General features: G+C 40.8%; 1 protein-coding gene across 2 annotated transcripts in view; it reads left to right on the forward strand.

Annotated features, from left to right (window-relative positions):
* cpxm2 (carboxypeptidase X (M14 family), member 2) overlaps positions 1–16,894 on the forward strand; it is a 49,641-nt gene that overhangs the window by 12,132 nt on the left and 20,615 nt on the right. The window contains exons 4-6 of one of the 2 annotated variants that reach the window (XM_047376338.1): positions 8,267–8,406; positions 16,152–16,236; positions 16,347–16,475. In XM_047376338.1, the coding sequence (XP_047232294.1) occupies positions 8,267–8,406; positions 16,152–16,236; positions 16,347–16,475 (354 nt within the window). The remainder of the gene's footprint in view (positions 1–8,266; positions 8,407–16,151; positions 16,237–16,346; positions 16,476–16,894) is intronic. The other variant, XM_047376339.1, reaches the window with a different exon arrangement.

Here is a 16,894-nt window from a genome sequence, read left to right on the forward strand (position 1 = left end):
AATTCCTATCTCACAAAATTAGCATATTTCATCCGACCAATAAAAGAAAAGTGTTTTTAATACAAAAAACGTCAACCTTCAAATAATCATGTACAGTTATGCACTCAATACTTGGTCGGGAATCATTTTGCAGAAATGACTGCTTCAATGTGGTGTGGCATGGAGGCAATCAGCCTGTGGCACTGCTGAGGTCTTATGGAGGCCCAGGATGCTTCGATAGCGGCCTTTAGCTCATCCAGAGTGTTGGGTCTTGAGTCTCTCAACGTTCTCTTCACAATATCCCACAGATTCTCTATGGGGTTCAGGTCAGGAGAGTTGGCAGGCCAATTGAGCACAGTGATACCATGGTCAGTAAACCATTTACCAGTGGTTTTGGCACTTTGAGCAGGTGCCAGGTCGTGCTGAAAAATGAAATCTTCATCTCCATAAAGCTTTTCAGCAGATGGAAGCATGAAGTGCTCCAAAATCTCCTGATAGCTAGCTGCATTGACCCTGCCCTTGATAAAACACAGTGGACCAACACCAGCAGCTGACACGGCACCCCAGACCATCACTGACTGTGGGTACTTGACACTGGACTTCTGGCATTTTGGCATTTCCTTCTCCCCAGTCTTCTTCCAGACTCTGGCACCTTGATTTCCGAATGACATGCAGAATTTGCTTTCATCCGAAAAAAGTACTTTGGACCACTGAGCAACAGTCCAGTGCTGCTTCTCTGTAGCCCAGGTCTGGGGAATGCGGCACCTGTAGCCCATTTCCTGCACACGCCTTTGCACGGTGGCTCTGGATGTTTCTACTCCAGACTCAGTCCACTGCTTCCGCAGGTCCCCCAAGGTCTGGACTCGGCCCTTCTCCACAATCTTCCTCAGGGTCCGGTCACCTCTTCTCGTTGTGCAGCGTTTTCTGCCACACTTTTTCCTTCCCACAGACTTCCCACTGAGGTGCCTTGATACAGCACTCTGGGAACAGCCTATTCATTCAGAAATTTCTTTCTGTGTCTTACCCTCTTGCTTGAGGGTGTCAATAGTGGCCTTCTGGACAGCAGTCAGGTCGGCAGTCTTACCCATGATTGGGGTTTTGAGTGATGAACCCGGCTGGGAGTTTTAAAGGCCTCAGGAATCTTTTGCAGGTGTTTAGAGTTAACTCGTTGATTCAGGTGATTAGGTTCATAGCTCATTTAGAGACCCTTTTAATGATATGCTAATTTTGTGAGATAGGAATTTTGGGTTTTCATGAGCTGTATGCCAAAATCATCCATATTAAGACAATAAAAGACCTGAAATATTTCAGTTAGTGTGCAATGAATCTAAAATATATGAATGTTAAATTTTCATCATGACATTATGGAAAATAATGAACTTTATCACAATATGCTAATTTTTTGAGAAGGACCTGTATATACTGACTCTGACAAGCAGACGGTGCCAGATTTTTGAAAGCCATTGTGTGAGTAGATATCCAGCGTTCCTTCCTGTCTGATCATTGTTCTTGACCTTGCCTTGCTTTTTGGATTTATGCCTCTGCCTGCTCCCTGTCGGACTATTTGGATTCTGGTTGTCGACCTTGTTTCCTGCATCTGGTTTATGCCTCTGCCTGCCCTTTGCCTGACGCCTCTTGTTCCGATCGTTGACCCTGTTTCTGTCCTTGGATTATTGAGCCAGCCTAGCCCTCGGATTATTCAGCGTGGAGTCACTTCTTACCTGTGCTGTGGAGATCACCACCTGCCGCCCACTGAGGTTTCCCCTCTGGGTTTCAAGTTCCACGCAAGACAAAAGCAGGTTAGTGGCTTTTCTGATCCCTGCAAAATCTGGAGAGACTACAAGTCACTAATCCCTCTTTCTGCCTCAGTGATTCCTGGAAGCTGTGAGGAGTGTTACCTGTGTGACATTTTCCTGTGGCTGAATAAACCTTTTAAACTTTCAGTACTGTGTCTGGCTGAATCTTGGGTCCGCCTTTTTCTGATTCATAGCAGAAAAATCTGGCCAAAAATGGACCCATCGCCAGCACAACAGTAGCACACCCACGTTGATGAGACCCTTTCCTGGTTGTGTTCCGGCATGGAGGAAATAATTTCCATATTACGTTCTGGCAATCTTGTCTCCGAGCCGCCACCGTCACAAAGAAACCACGCCCAAGTAACACGGACAACAGCAGAGGTAAGGGAGCCACGCCTCTCTCCACCTGAGATGTTCAGGGGAGACTCAGACCAATGTCGAGCTTTTCTAACTCAGTGTGAAATTCATTTTGAGCTTCAGCCATCATCCTTTCCCACTGAACGTTCCAAGGTGGCGTTTTTATATCTCTGCTGGCAGGAAAGGCAAAACAGTGGGGAACTGCTGAATGGCATAACAGGTCTGCATCTTGTGATCTTTATGAAACTTTTTCCAAGGAACTCATTCGAGTTTTTGACCCGGTCATTCCAAGTCGTGAGGCCGCAAGAGGATTATTGTCCTTCAAACAGGGTGATCAACCTGTCTCGACCTATATAATTGATTTTCATTTGTTGGCCGCAGAGAGCCGTTGGAATGAGGCAGCACAAATGGATGCATTCATGAAAGGATTAAACGAAGACATCAAGGATGAGCTAGCGACCCGTGATTATCCTTCTTCCCTGAAACAACTCGAGGATTTGGCTGCTCACATTGATATTCGGCTGGCAGAGAGAAGGAAGGAGAAGCGCCATGAGAGGGGTCGCTCATCATTAACTCAAGTTTCTGCACACTGGTATGAGAGGAGTCGGTCACCTCTCACTGAGGAAAATGATAATTGTGAGCCCATGCAATCGGGCAGAACCAAGATTACCCCTGAGGAGAAAGATTGTCGGAGAAGATTCAAGCTCTGTTTTTATTGTGGAGAGAAGGGACATTTAACACTCAGGTGTCCATTAAAAGGACAGGCTCAGCAGAGGAAGGGAGGTTTCTACTGAGCCAAAGTCAACTATCTGCCTCCTCCTTCTTGTTTCCTGCCCATTTTCAAACCTCTTCTTTGTCTCTCCAGGGGGCCGTGTTTATTGATTCAGGAGCAGATACTGAATTCATGGACAAAACATTTGCAAATAAGAACGGCATAAAACTTATTCCGTCAGCTGACACAAGAAACGTGCTAGCTTTGGATGGTCACAGCATGAACAATTCACATCTCAGGACGGAGGAGATTACCTTAACAGTTGGAGGTAATCATCAAGAAAAAGTAACTTTCATGATCATTAAGTCACCTGAACTTCCTGTAGTCCTAGGTGCCTCCTGGTTGCAGAAACACAACCCTCACATCGACTGGAAGAAAAAAGAAGTTCTGGGTTGGTCCGAGTCATGTTCTGCTGACTGTCTTTTGTCTGCTGCTACGGAGGTCAGTGTGGAGAATGAGGTTGAGGAGACCTATCCGGATTTATCCAAGGTACCGCAAGAATACCATGATTTAAAGGAGGTTTTTAATAAAATCATGGCCACAGCTCTGCCACCCCATAGACCTTATGATTGTGCTATTGATTTGTTCCTGGCACATCACCCCCTAAAGGCAGAACCTATTCATTGTCTGGTCCAGAGCACAGGGCCATAAAGAGCTATGTTGATGAGGCATTAAAGCCAGGGCACATTCAACCCTCTTCCTCTCCTGCAGGTGCTGGTTTCTTTTTTGTTGGGAAGAAGGATGGTTCATTGAGACCATGCATTGAATATAGAGGCCTTAATGAGATAACAGTTAACAATAGATATCCCTTGCCACTCATGAACACAGCTTTTGATCAGATCCAGGGAGCCAAGATATTTTCTAAGCTGGATCTAAGGAATGCATATCATCTGGTCCGAATCGGAGAAGGAGATGAGTGGAAAACGACTTTCAACACACCTACGGGCCATTATGAATACAAGGTCATGCCATTTGGACTTACTAATGCTCCTGCAGTTTTTCAGTCATTGGTCAATGACGTTCTAAGAGACATGGTGGGTCAATTCGTATTTGTTTATCTTGATGACATACTGATTTATTCTCAAGATCTGGAAACCCACAGAAAACATGTCAGAGCTGTTCTCCTGCGTCTTCTCCAAAACCAGTTGTTCGTCAAGACAGAGAAATGTGAGTTCCACATAACTACCACTTCCTTTTTGGGCATCATCATTTCCCCAGATCAAGTGCTTGTCGACCCCTCCAAAGTCAAGGCCGTATTGGAATGGCCTGTTCCAACTGATTGCAAGCAGCTTCAAAGATTTCTGGGCTTTGCAAACTTCTATAGGAGGTTTATTAGAAATTACAGCCTGGTTGCTACTCCCCTAAACGCTCTTACCTCTTCCAAGGTGAAATTTGTGTGGAATAAGGATGCAGAGAAGGCCTTCAATAGGTTAAAGGAACTCTTCACGTCAGCTCCAGTGTTACGGTCTCCTGACCCAGAGAGACAGTTTATTGTGGAGGTGGATGCCTCAAGCACTGGGGTCGGAGCTGTATTAAGCCAAAGAGGTGAGGATGATCGTGTTCACCTATGTGCCTTCTTTTCAAGGACTCTGTCACAGGCTGAGCGGAATTACGACGTGGGAGACAGAGAGCTATTGGCTGTCAAGTTGGCATTGACAGAGTGGAGACATTGGCTGGAGGGGACTAAGGAGCCGTTTATGGTGTGGACTGACCATAAGAACTTGGAGTACCTGAAATCAGCAAAACGGCTAAACCCCAGACAGGCCAGGTGGGCTCTGTTTTTCGGTCATTTTAATTTCTTCCTGTCTTCCTGTCAAAGCCGTCTTTGCTTCTCCGGGTCCGTTGATTTGGGTACAGGTTTCAAAAGAGTGAAATAAACACAAGTACAACCAACTTTGAGTTCGCCTCTGCGCAGAGTGAGAGATGGACTCCAGTCACGCACCTGCAAGCCCAAGTCTGTTCAACTCTCCGCTTTCAGCTCGTTTTATACCAGCCTCAAGGGTGTGTTCAACATATACATATATCATGTCACTCATGTATAACATAACATTTCCTTGGGTCCAAATAAGGAGTATTTCTGTTTATTCTCTTATAACAAACTTATCTTATCATTGCTCTCGTTTAGCTTTTCATCCAGGAATCAGCAGAACCATTCAGACAGTTCGAACTCAGTTTTGGTGTCCATCGCTGGTCAAGGATGTCAAAGACTTTGTTGCTGAATGCACTCAATGTTGTCGAGCTAAGCCTTCTCGTCGCCCCCCTGCGGGGTTGTTGCACCCTTTGCCAATTCCCCCTCACCCATGGTCACATATTGCGATGGATTTTGTGACAGGTCTACCGGTTTCTAATGGTCACTCTGTGCTACTAACCATAATTGACAGATTTTCAAAGATGGTTCATCTGGTGCCATTGGAGAAGCTTCCATCTGCTAAGGAGATGGGTGAGATATTGACCCGAGAAGTTTTCAGGCTCCATGGAATCCCAAATGACATTGTTTCCGATAGAGGACCCCAATTTGTGTCACGTTTCTGGAAGGAGTTTTGTTCTTTGTTGGGAATTTCTGTTAGTCTTTCCTCAGTGGTTTCATCCTCAGTCTGATGGCCAAACCAAGAGAGCTAACCAAGAAGTTGAAACCAAACTTCGTATCTTATGTGAGTCTAGCCCGACCAAGTGGTCACAAAATTTGCCCTGGGTTGAAAACACCATGAACTCTATGCAATCAAGTGCCACTGGTTTGTCCCCTTTTCATGTTGTGTTTGGTTTCCAGCCACCCATGTTTTCAGTTCAGGAGAGAGAAGCTAATGTTCCGTCCACCCAAGCGGCTGCCCTAAGGTGCCAAAGAATATGGAGAAAGGCCAGGAGATCGATGATCAGAATGTCACTGGTTCAGTCAAGAATGGCCAACCGGAGACGGATCCCTGCCCTTAAGTACCAGGTGGGGTGGAAAGTTTGGCTCTCCGCCAAGGACCTCACATTAAGGGTAGAATCCCGGAAATTGGCACCCTGATTTGTTGGACCTTTCCCAATCTCTAAGATCATCAACTCTGTCGCTGTACGACTGAGATTACCCAACTCCATGAGGATTCACCCCATGTTCCACGTTTCTCAGGTCAAGCCCTTCGTGGAGCCCCGACTTGTAGTGCAATCTGTGGAATGCCAAGCACCTGTGTCTTCCCTGATATATACTGACTCTGACAAGCAGACGTGCCTGATTTTTGAAAGCCATTGTGTGAGTAGATATCCAGCGTTCCTTCCTGTCTGATCATTGTTCTTGACCTTGCCTTGCTTTTTGGATTTATGCCTCTGCCTGCTCCCTGTCGGACTATTTGGATTCTGGTTGTCGACCTTGTTTCCTGCATCTGGTTTATGCCTCTGCCTGCCCCTTGCCTGACGCCTCTTGTTCCGATCGTTGACCCTGTTTCTGTCCTTGGATTATTGAGCCAGCCTAGCCCTCGGATTATTCAGCCTGGAGTCACTTCTCACCTGTGCTGTGGAGATCACCGCCTGCCGCCCACTGAGGTTTCCCCTCTGGGTTTCAAGTTCCACGCAAGACAAAAGCAGGTTAGTGGCTTTTCTGATCCCTGCAAAATCTGGAGAGACTACAAGTCACTAATCCCTCTTTCTGCCTCAGTGATTCCTGGAAGCTGTGAGGAGTGTTACCTGTGTGACATTTTCCTGTGGCTGAATAAACCTTTTAAACTTTCAGTACTATGTCTGGCTGAATCTTGGGTCCGTCTTTTTCTGATTCATAGCAACGCAAGGTCCCTCTGTTCAAGCCAGCGCATGTCCAGGCCCGTCTGAAGTTTGCCAGTGACCATCTGGATGACCCTGGGAGAAGGTCATGTGGTCTGATGAGACAAAAAAAGAGCTTTCTGGTCTAATCTCCACTCACCATGTTTGGAGGAAGAAGAAGGATGAGTACAACCCAAAGAACACCATCCCTACCATGAAGCATGGAGGTGGAAACATCATTCTTTGGCGATGCTTATCTGCAAAGGGGACAGGATGACTGCACTGTATTGAGGGGAGGATGAATGGGGCCATGTATTGGTAGGTCTTAGCCAACAACCTCCTTCCCTCCGTAAGAACGTTGAAGATGGGTCGTGACTGGGTCTTCCAGCATGACAATGACCCGAAGCACACAGCCAGAGCAACTAAGGAGTGGCTCCATAAGAAACATCTTAAGGTCCATATTGCCCAGCAACAGCCCCAAAACCTGAAGGATCTGGAGAAGATCTGAATGTAGGAGTGGTCCAAAATCCCTGCTGCAGTGTGTGCAAACCTTGTCAAGAGCTACTGGAAATGTCTGATATCTGAAATTGCAAACAAAGGTTTCAGTACCTATTTTAAGTTTTGTTTTTCTGATGTATCAAATACTTATTTCATGCAATTTCTAAATGCAAATTAATTACTTAAAATCACACAATGTGATTTTCTGGATTTTTGTTTTAAATTCCATCACTCACAGTGGAAGAGTACCTATGATAAAAATTAAAGACTTCTACATGCTTTGCAAGTGGGGAAACCTACAAAATCGGCAGTATATCAAACACTTGTTCTCCCCACTGTATGCAATTGTGTGAAGGGGTAAAATAACTGGATAAAATTAGGTACTAAATGTCACTCAGTTACTTTAATCTATTCGGATATGCACAACGGTGGCAACCTCATGCAGTGATGATGGAATGCTGGCTGAAAAAACATGTACTTTTATATAAGTGGAAAGTTTTATCCTGACCACAGTAGCAATGAAAGAACCAGACAAATATAGCACAATCCTAAAAACTTCACAGGCTCCATTTCAACAAGATTTTAAAATGAAGAACACACAGAAAAGGCTTGAGAAAGTAAAGGGATGTACTTAATACTCTCTAAACACAAACCCAGAAAATCTCTGGAGAGACCTGAAGATGGCTGTCTACTAACCACAGTTTAAGTGTTTTTGTCTAGAAAAACAGGAAAAACCTCAAGCCAAGCCAAGACACTTGGCACCATAACCCACAAAAAGACATCTTTGTTATCACTGCCAAATGTGCATTAGTTCTAAATGAAAGCTCTGACTATGGTGAAAACAGAGATTTGATTCCACAGTCTTTAGTATTGATTTCAGATAAATGGTGACAAAGGTGAATCAATTTCAGACTAAGAACCAGAAACAGAACAGAATGTGGAAAACTGAAAAAGGCTTAATAGTTTTTTTTTTGCTAAACTTGTGTTCCTTTCATGTAAAAACATCTGCATGGTATTAAACAATCATTGGTTAGAAATGTAGTTTAAAACCCCATCTGACTTCAGGTTAACTCTTACATAAATATGGTTCAACAGTGAAATACTGCTTGACATGGCATTTTGTGGCCTGCAGGCTGGCCTTTATGAAGATGACTTGTACGATGGGGCCTGGTGTGCAGGGAGAGATGACCCACTTCAGTGGTTGGAGGTGGATGCCAGGAGGCTGACAAAATTCACGGGGGTTATCACCCAAGGCAGGAGCTCCCTTTGGTCGTAAGTAGGAAGCTTGTAGGCATTCATAGAGAATTTTAGACAGTTTCACAATCATGTTGTCCATGTTGAATGCTAGATCATAATAATGTTTTTTTGGGTGTTGTTGATAGATGGCTTTCACTTTGCACGGTAGAGTTTTCAAATGCACTTGTAGATGTAGCGATGTACTGTGTTAACTGCCAATGGTTCTCTGAAGTGTTCCTGAGCCCACGTGATAATATCCGTTACAGAATGATGTTGGTATTTAATGCAGTTCCTCCTGAGCGATCGAAGATCATGGGCATGGGTTTTAATTTTCCCTGCTTATGTACAGACATTTTTCTAGATTCTCCAAACTTTTTATGATATTATGAACTGTAGATGTAAGGATTATGATTATTGATTAATTAATATTTATCAAGAATTATAATTTAAAATCATAATTTAAAAATAATAATAATTTCTTATCCAAAATCATTACTTACAAATAGAAATCAGAGATGTCCTCTGGTGTTGTGATTATGGGCTCAAAGCTCTTTAATAATTACAAATTATTAACCAAACCACAAACTGTCACTGTTTATTCAACTGCTTCACCAAAGGTGGGGGAACTTCGACCTTGTTTTGACAGATAAATCACTCTTGTACGAAATAAGCACAAATGCTTCTCTTAATTATAAATATTTATTGAAGCCAAATAATCCTGATAATCCAATTATTCTGGTCCAAAACCATCACCTAACTAACAAGCACCGTTCTACACAAAGGGAATAAAAATGACTACCTAACAATAATAATAAAAGAAAAACATATATGCGCATTTAGTGTCTATGAAGAGCAAACCAGTAGTTTTATGGACAAAATGGAAAGAGATGTCCTCCTGTTGTGCTGATGTCTTGATCGCAGCGATCACCTGATAAAACGGTGGGGCCACGCCCCTTTAGCCACAACCAGCTGAACGTCCCAAATCTTAACAAAGGGTCATAAACACTGAGGCGGGAACTCAGTGGAAAATCTCCAGCAATAAAACTGGAACAAAGAGTGTTCAGACGAGGCCCAGACTGCAGTTGCTTTGAATAAAAAACTTTCAAAAGTCCAACTTCTAACTCCTGGCTGATTTGAGATCAGCCGGACAAAACATGAACACGCCCCATTTCAACAGCGCTTGCGCACCAACTCAAAACTCAGCTCAGCATATATAATTCAATCGGTATTGCATGCAACAAGTTAATACCTTAGATTAACTACTGGTGATTCTAAATCACCTTAACTATGCCTCATCCTGCCCACACCTCTAAATGCACCTATCCGGTTTAATATGAAAAGAACGAAATTACTTTGACGTGGATTTCTGCTCTCCACCGGTTTAGGAGGGATCAGGTTTGAAGAAAAATGAGGGGAGGGGGACCAAGCGTCTGTGATCAAATTAAAGAAAAAACGATAATTTCTCATCCGTCCAGGAGGGGAAAAGATGAACCGTTAGTCGACTGCATTACACAAGGAGAAAAAGTCATCTCCTTGGACATAGAACCTCTGTGGGTTTCCACCTGCGCCGGGTGTCGGTGTGGTCTTCGATCGGCAAATAAATCTCCTGATCTTCTCGTATCAGACAGATTTTCAGCTTTCAAGCTCTTCCGGGAATGGACTTGTGGAGCAAATGTTCGCCCGCAAGCTTTTGTCGCTCCAGATATGTGCCTCCGTGGCGCTGTCCTGTGAGACAGGCAGGAAATGGCAACGAAACTTTGCATCTCAGCCGGTTTATGCTCCCAGTGACGAAGCACTAGTGATCCAAGGCTTAATCTGGGTTACATGAAACGTAGGGTGTATGCGAAGGCTTGCAGGTAGGTGGAGATGAACCGCTGGGGGACTGATCACTGTCTCAATCTCATAAGGTCCGATGAAGCGAGACGAAAGTTTTAGTGACATAGACTTCAATGGTACATCACGTGCTGATAACCAAACCTTTTGGCCGGGCTGATATTCCGGGGCAGGTCGGTGTCGTCGATCAGCAAATCGTTTGTTTTGCTCTGCGGTTCGTTGGAGGGTTTGGATGGTGGAGTTCCATATGGATTTGCAGCGACGGATGTGTTGGTGGACCGAGGGAACTGTGATGTCTGTCTCAATGGCAGAAAACAAAGGCGGCTGTTAACCTAGGGATGCTTCAAAAGGTGAACGTCCTGTAGCAGAGGAAACATGAGACTTCAACGCATATTCTACCCATGGTAGGTATGAGCACCAGTCTGTTGGGTTAGTGAAAGTGAGACTACGTAGAGTGGATTCAAGTTGTTGATTGAGTCTTTTTGTTTGTCCGTTGGATTGAGGGTGATAACCGGAGGTTAATGAAACTTTAGCTCCTAAGGTTAAACAAAACTGCTTCCAGACCTGAGAGATGAATTGCACATACACACAGACTCAGACTCTGATACTTTTGTTGCTCCTGTTCCAGATTTTTTGGAACATGTTGCAAGCCTCAAAATTAAAATAAGTCAATATTTGCAAAAGAAAAAAAAAAACAATAAAGTTTATCATTTTGAACAATAAATATCTTGTCTTTGTAGTGTATTCAATTGCAGAGATTGAACAGGATTTGCAAATCATTGTGTTCTGTTTTTTTTTCACATTTTACACATCATTCCAACTTCACTGGAATTGGGCTTGTACAAGTCATTTGGCATTTTTCATCCTATCTGCCCACAGCACCTTCTTTCACATGTTTACTGCTGCTTTTACATTGCTTTGTAAAAAAATGCTGAAGGAACTTCTTTTGGCAACAATGTTTTTTTTCCTTGCCACTGTTTTCCATGTTGTTCCTTTCACCTCAGTTGTATTTAAGTTCCTGTTTACTGTGCCTTCATTGTGTGGTCATCTGTTATAATTGTTGTTGTCATCGTTGTCTTCCTGGTTCCTGTGTTTCTTTTGTGCCCTGTAAGTGTATTTTTCGTCATTAAATCCACTTTGCTCCTGTGATGGCCTGTTGCCACTTGGGTCCTTATCCAACACAAACTATGTCAGATTTTTATAGTGCAAGAGTAGTAGCTGTCGTCCTCCAGAGTAAACATGGACCTCTTGATTGTTTCTTTGATTAATGTGCTCCTTGCTCATCCTGTCCAGTTTTTTTGGATACCCATGTATTGGTAGGATTACAACTGAGCCATGCTCTTTCCAAACATTGCCCCACTGGTTTTTCAATAATATTGCTTTACAACCTGACCCTGCTTTAAACATCTCCCCTACTTTTGTATGACCTATTTGCTGTGTTCCTTGGTATTCATGATGCTGTGTGTTCACTAATGTTCCCTAACAAACCTCTGAGGTTTTGATAAAATATTTACAAACTAGGTTACTTCTGAAAGAAATTGGTTGCACTGAATTTTGTTTAGGGGAATAGGAGAAAAATAATAAATATGCATGCTAAACGTCTCAGATTTTGTATGTGTAAAAAATTATAAAAAGAAAAACAAATATAATTTTCCTTCCATTTTACAATCATGCACTATCTCGTTTTTCCCTATCACATATAATCCAAATAAAACACATTGAAGTCTTTGGTTGCAATATCACAAAATGTGGCAACACTCAAAGGATACTTGTGCAAAAAACCTGCATGTCATTAACAAAGCTAACAAAAACCAAAACCCAGCTAACTGCCAAATATCTCATTAAATATACTATAGTTTCCCAATGACTGAGACATGAACACTGGGAGTGGAAAAGGATGGCAATAATTGCTGCAGAACACAAAATGACTCCGCCTTTCCTTTTAAACCTTGTGGAAAATTGGACAGCACAAATAAACAAGGTAAAGGCTTTCAATGCTACCCACATGCTGCAGAACTTTCTCTCATGAGTGCCCTTGTCACAAGTCATTTCTGATCTTCTCGCTGTAGGATTAAGGATTTACGGATGTGATTGATTTGGGTGCAGACCGGCTCTTTCATATGTCTCAAAAGGTCACTACATTATTAAAATATAGCTGGAGAAATAGATTGCGAAGCATGCAAAGTTTTATGAGGAGGAAAATAGAGGGACATAAAAAGTTACATTTTGTTTGTTCTGCACATATTTTTACAAATTGTGGGGCAATTTCTAGACTTGTAAAGGTTTATAGATCAGAAACCTAAGGAATCATAACCTAAAAAGAGCAAACTTTCCTTTATAAAATAGATATATTAGCGTAAAAGTTTTTTTTTTATTGACTAATAAAAATGACTATGTTCAATGCTGTCTAATAATGCTGGGAATTTATTGTTAAAGTCACTGAAGCTGCAGTCCAAAACGTGTTGCTGGTGGCAGAGACGGCACCTGGTGCACATCACACAACACTGCAGGGCAAATGTGAAGCATGCTCTTCTAGAGACAACTGCTGGTTTTCTAAAGTTGCACATAACATTTTTAATATAAAAAGAAATTTTGGATATTAAATTAGAATTTGCTTCAAGAGTCAGATGTTCTTTTAAAGTTGTCCAGATGAAGAGTTTTCAAGGTTTTCTTGAGGTCTCTTAAAGTTTTTCTTTGACCTTTAGTTGCTTTATCAGTTTCTGTCCAGTGATCAAACATGTCTGTCTGTCTGTCTGTCTGTCTGTCTGTCTGTCTGTCTGTGTAACAGTCCATTCCCTCTTATGCTTAGCCACAGTAAGAAACCTCTGATGATGAATCTGGATCTGGAGTGAGTTTTTCATATTTTTTCCTTCCACTCAACTTTCCATAGACCAGACTACTTTCACAAACATGAATTAACTACTTCTAAAGTAATTTGGATACACAATAATTTAACAGTAATTAAAAAAATAATAATAATTTGAAAGATCCTGTTTAGTCAGGTAATATTTTACTTTGTGAAGGTACTTTGAAAGATACATTCTCTTTAGTAGTAAAACATCATCCACAATTACTGGCAATTTAAATGTATTTATACATGCTAAGAAATATATTTGTACATTAAATCCTATGTACCATAATTGTTGGCATCAAAAATTTTGATGCCAACAATTAAGGTACATCCAATAACATTTCACAGGGTTGAATCATAAAAGAAAAGGACCTTTGATCATTCCGCTTTACACAATTTCTCTAGATCCTGCAGTGGTCCATCCACTCCTGGTTCCTCATTTATGCTCTCTTCTCTACAGCTCACTCTGTTTTTCTAACTGAATGCAGGACTGGGAACTAAGATGGGCATGAAAGGAGATTTTTGACAAGTTGAGAACAGTATACTATACAAGTTCTATCCCCATGTTCTGAGCTTTGTTTCTGCAGCAGTTGGAATAATTGTTGCTTTAAGTTTTAAATAAAATATATTGTTATTATTATTTGAAAATAGGAAGAACTGGGGAGTACGATGGATACGCATATTGTGTTTTAAGCTTCTTTAGTTCACACAAAACAGCAATAACTGCTTTGGCTCTGCTGGTGTCCTCAACTAACATCGCACTGAAGTGACGACTTTATGCCTGTGAGATCTGTAATTGGAAAGGGAAGTAGAAACTGCTATAAAGTTTGAGACTAAAGGAGGATTATTTATTAAGCTATATTTGGGACTTTCCTTGAAGGGCAAGTGCTATCTAAAGGTGCAGAAGACACCAAAGCCTTAGACTTTTCTTCTGCAATTAACTCTGTAGGGCATGTAGCTGTCTGTGGTGGCAGCTCAGGGTCTTTCTATCTATAGGAGGGCTTTAATTAACAGAAGTGGGAATTCCTACTGGACGAACTCAGTGTTCATCCAGAACGATGGGGGTCATTTGTCTGTTTAATGCTCTAGTTTGCTGTCTTCGACATGAAGCGATTCCTTTTTCCTTCTTTTTCATTTTTGATTTAAACTTACTTACATCTTTATTTTGGTACCATGGCTTTATTTTTACTAACAGGATATCTGAGGTCAAGTGAAGCATGAATATGTATGCAGTATTTTGGGTAACCAGATACCATTAGAAGTTACTTAATGAGTAAATAGAGTCCACCTGTGTGTAGATTAATCTCAGTAGAAATCCAGCTGTTCTGACAAACTCAGAAGTTTGTCAAAGAACATTAATGAACAAACAGCACCGTGGAGACTAAGAAACACAGCACACAAGTCAGGGACAAAGTTGAGCAGATTTTTAAAGCAATACACAAATTCTGGCAACTTAGAGAAAAAAATGCAATGTCAAATATAGCTACATGGGTAGATCATCTCTAACTTGAATAAATGATGAAACTCAGGAATGCTTAATTTTCTCACCATCTATTTTTGTTTTGTTTTGTTTTCAAGATAATATGATGAAACAAGCTTAGTTCTCTTAAGATAATCCAACAGAGAACATGATGTTAAGCTAAACAGTTCAAAACTAAAAATAGCAGACTGGATCATTCCCAGCTTTTCTTAAAAATAAATCAGACTGTAAAAAAACATCTGCATCATTGAATAGCAGGATCTCTCTGTTACTATTGCTTTTTTAGTTATTTTGAATCCAACTGCAAATGATGAGATTTTTTATATACATTTTATATTTTTTTTTACGACAAATAATTATCTGGGCTGGAAAAAAAATCATTTTGAATAATGAATATTAATTGAAGCAAATGTTTAACAGATTATTTAAAAACATTGATAAAAACAATAATGCAGTTACTAAGATCAGAATTTTGAGGCTGATTCCCAATCTCCAAATGATTACAATTTATCTTTAAGAACTGTAATTTCAGAATAAAATTATTTTTTTCTAGTCTTTGTGTGATGAGTAGTCATTAATTGTTTACATTAGCTGAAAGGCCACATCACAAAGACAAGAAAAAGAGCAGTTGCTGTAACTTTTCTTCACTCAGTAACAGTATCCACAATGAAGAGTGTCATTGTTTGTACAGCATGGCAGCATCGGTGTTCGTCGGAACATACATATCACCACTGTATAAAAGAGAATTCAGGTGTTTTACGGATTTTGTCAAGAAAACAAGTTAAATAGTTTTTTTCAAAATGTTTCTTTAACATCCAGCTGTTATTTAAATGTAATTAAAGGAATTCCAATATATTTTTGTATCTTTTGTTGAATAAATTAGATTCCATTGTTGCACAGATCAATCAGCCGGGGATTGGAATAGGCCAGTTAATTATTATTTTTTTTTTTTATGTCAGCCAGATTCTAAGATTGTTGAATATAGCACTTAAAATAGATAGAACTTGATGTATCCAGTACAACAATGATGTAAATTCCACATAAATTGAGTGTAAGTCTGACCACTACAGTAGATGGTGGCAAAGTAATTCCATGATGTTCCTTGGTATGTGCTAAACATGCATCAGCTCGCATTTAAGATATACATACACCTTGGCTGTGTGGTTGTTTGAGGCGAATGTGCTACATTAGTTTTCAAGAGGTTAAATGCATCAAAACTATGAACTCCTACAATTCAATAAAATGCGTCAGCCCACAGCATGTTAATAAAATAGGATAAACGTTAAATGAAATAAGATTAATGTTATGGACATAGGCATTGATGCAGAAATATAGATAATCTAGTGATTTCTTTATTTTCTTCATATTCAAAAATAGAATCTTGATCAAAGAAAATTCAGCATATTTTTTCTCTTTTATGTGTTCTAGTCCTCAGAAAAATAGCTGAATTGGCAGGCCAGGTGTCAAAAGAAAACCGACTTTCACTTCATACTTTAAACATATCTGAATGTATGCCTTAATTAAAAGGTCACCTTGGGGGCATCTTCCCCAGTTACCTTAGTCTTAGTAATAGATTTTTTTTTGTCTAATGCCCTCATTTTCCTACAATGTTAACAGAAGCGATTGGGTGACATCCTACAAGGTCATGGGTAGCAACGACAGTCATACCTGGATAACCCTTAAGAATGGCTCGGTGGACTTGGTGAGTAATAATAAAAACATAAAAATAATTATTCTAACTTGGAGTATACAAACTGAAGGAAACTGTAAACATTTGCACTGATGTTGTTGTTGTTTTTCCTTGTTAACTAGCTACATATGGAGACTTGCTTTCTATGTCTTCGGCTGATTGGACCAAATAGAAAAATGAATTCTTGCTGGAAAATAATTACAGGGGAAGATGTAAATGCCTGCTTATTTCCAAGCTTAATGAACTGTGAGGTAATAGTGAATATAAATGTTGCTCCAGCAGATGGGAACTGTTTGTTTTTTCTCTCTAATGAGAGACTTTATACAACTGAATGGACAGGAATATCACCTTGCCTGCAGAATGTCACTGAGAACGTTTCTGTCAATTCTGTTGCTGGTGAACCAAATCGGGCCTTTTTGAATATAATCAGAGCTTTTAGTCACTACTTTGACTCGCAAGCCAGTAAATTAATATTTTTTCTTGCAACACTGTGGCAGTTGATATCAGTGTGGGTGATTAAACCACCTATAGTAGTTAAGCCTCTCCTACAAGCTTTCCCACCCACTCATCCTTTGTGCCAAATGTCAGTCTATTATATTGGCCTTTTAAAATACCACAAAGGTACAAAGAAGAACTCCATCTGTGGGTGTTGAGATTTCCAATAAAGTCC

This window comes from Girardinichthys multiradiatus, chromosome 10 (assembly GCF_021462225.1).
Source record: "Girardinichthys multiradiatus isolate DD_20200921_A chromosome 10, DD_fGirMul_XY1, whole genome shotgun sequence".
Lineage (NCBI taxonomy): Eukaryota > Metazoa > Chordata > Actinopteri > Cyprinodontiformes > Goodeidae > Girardinichthys > Girardinichthys multiradiatus.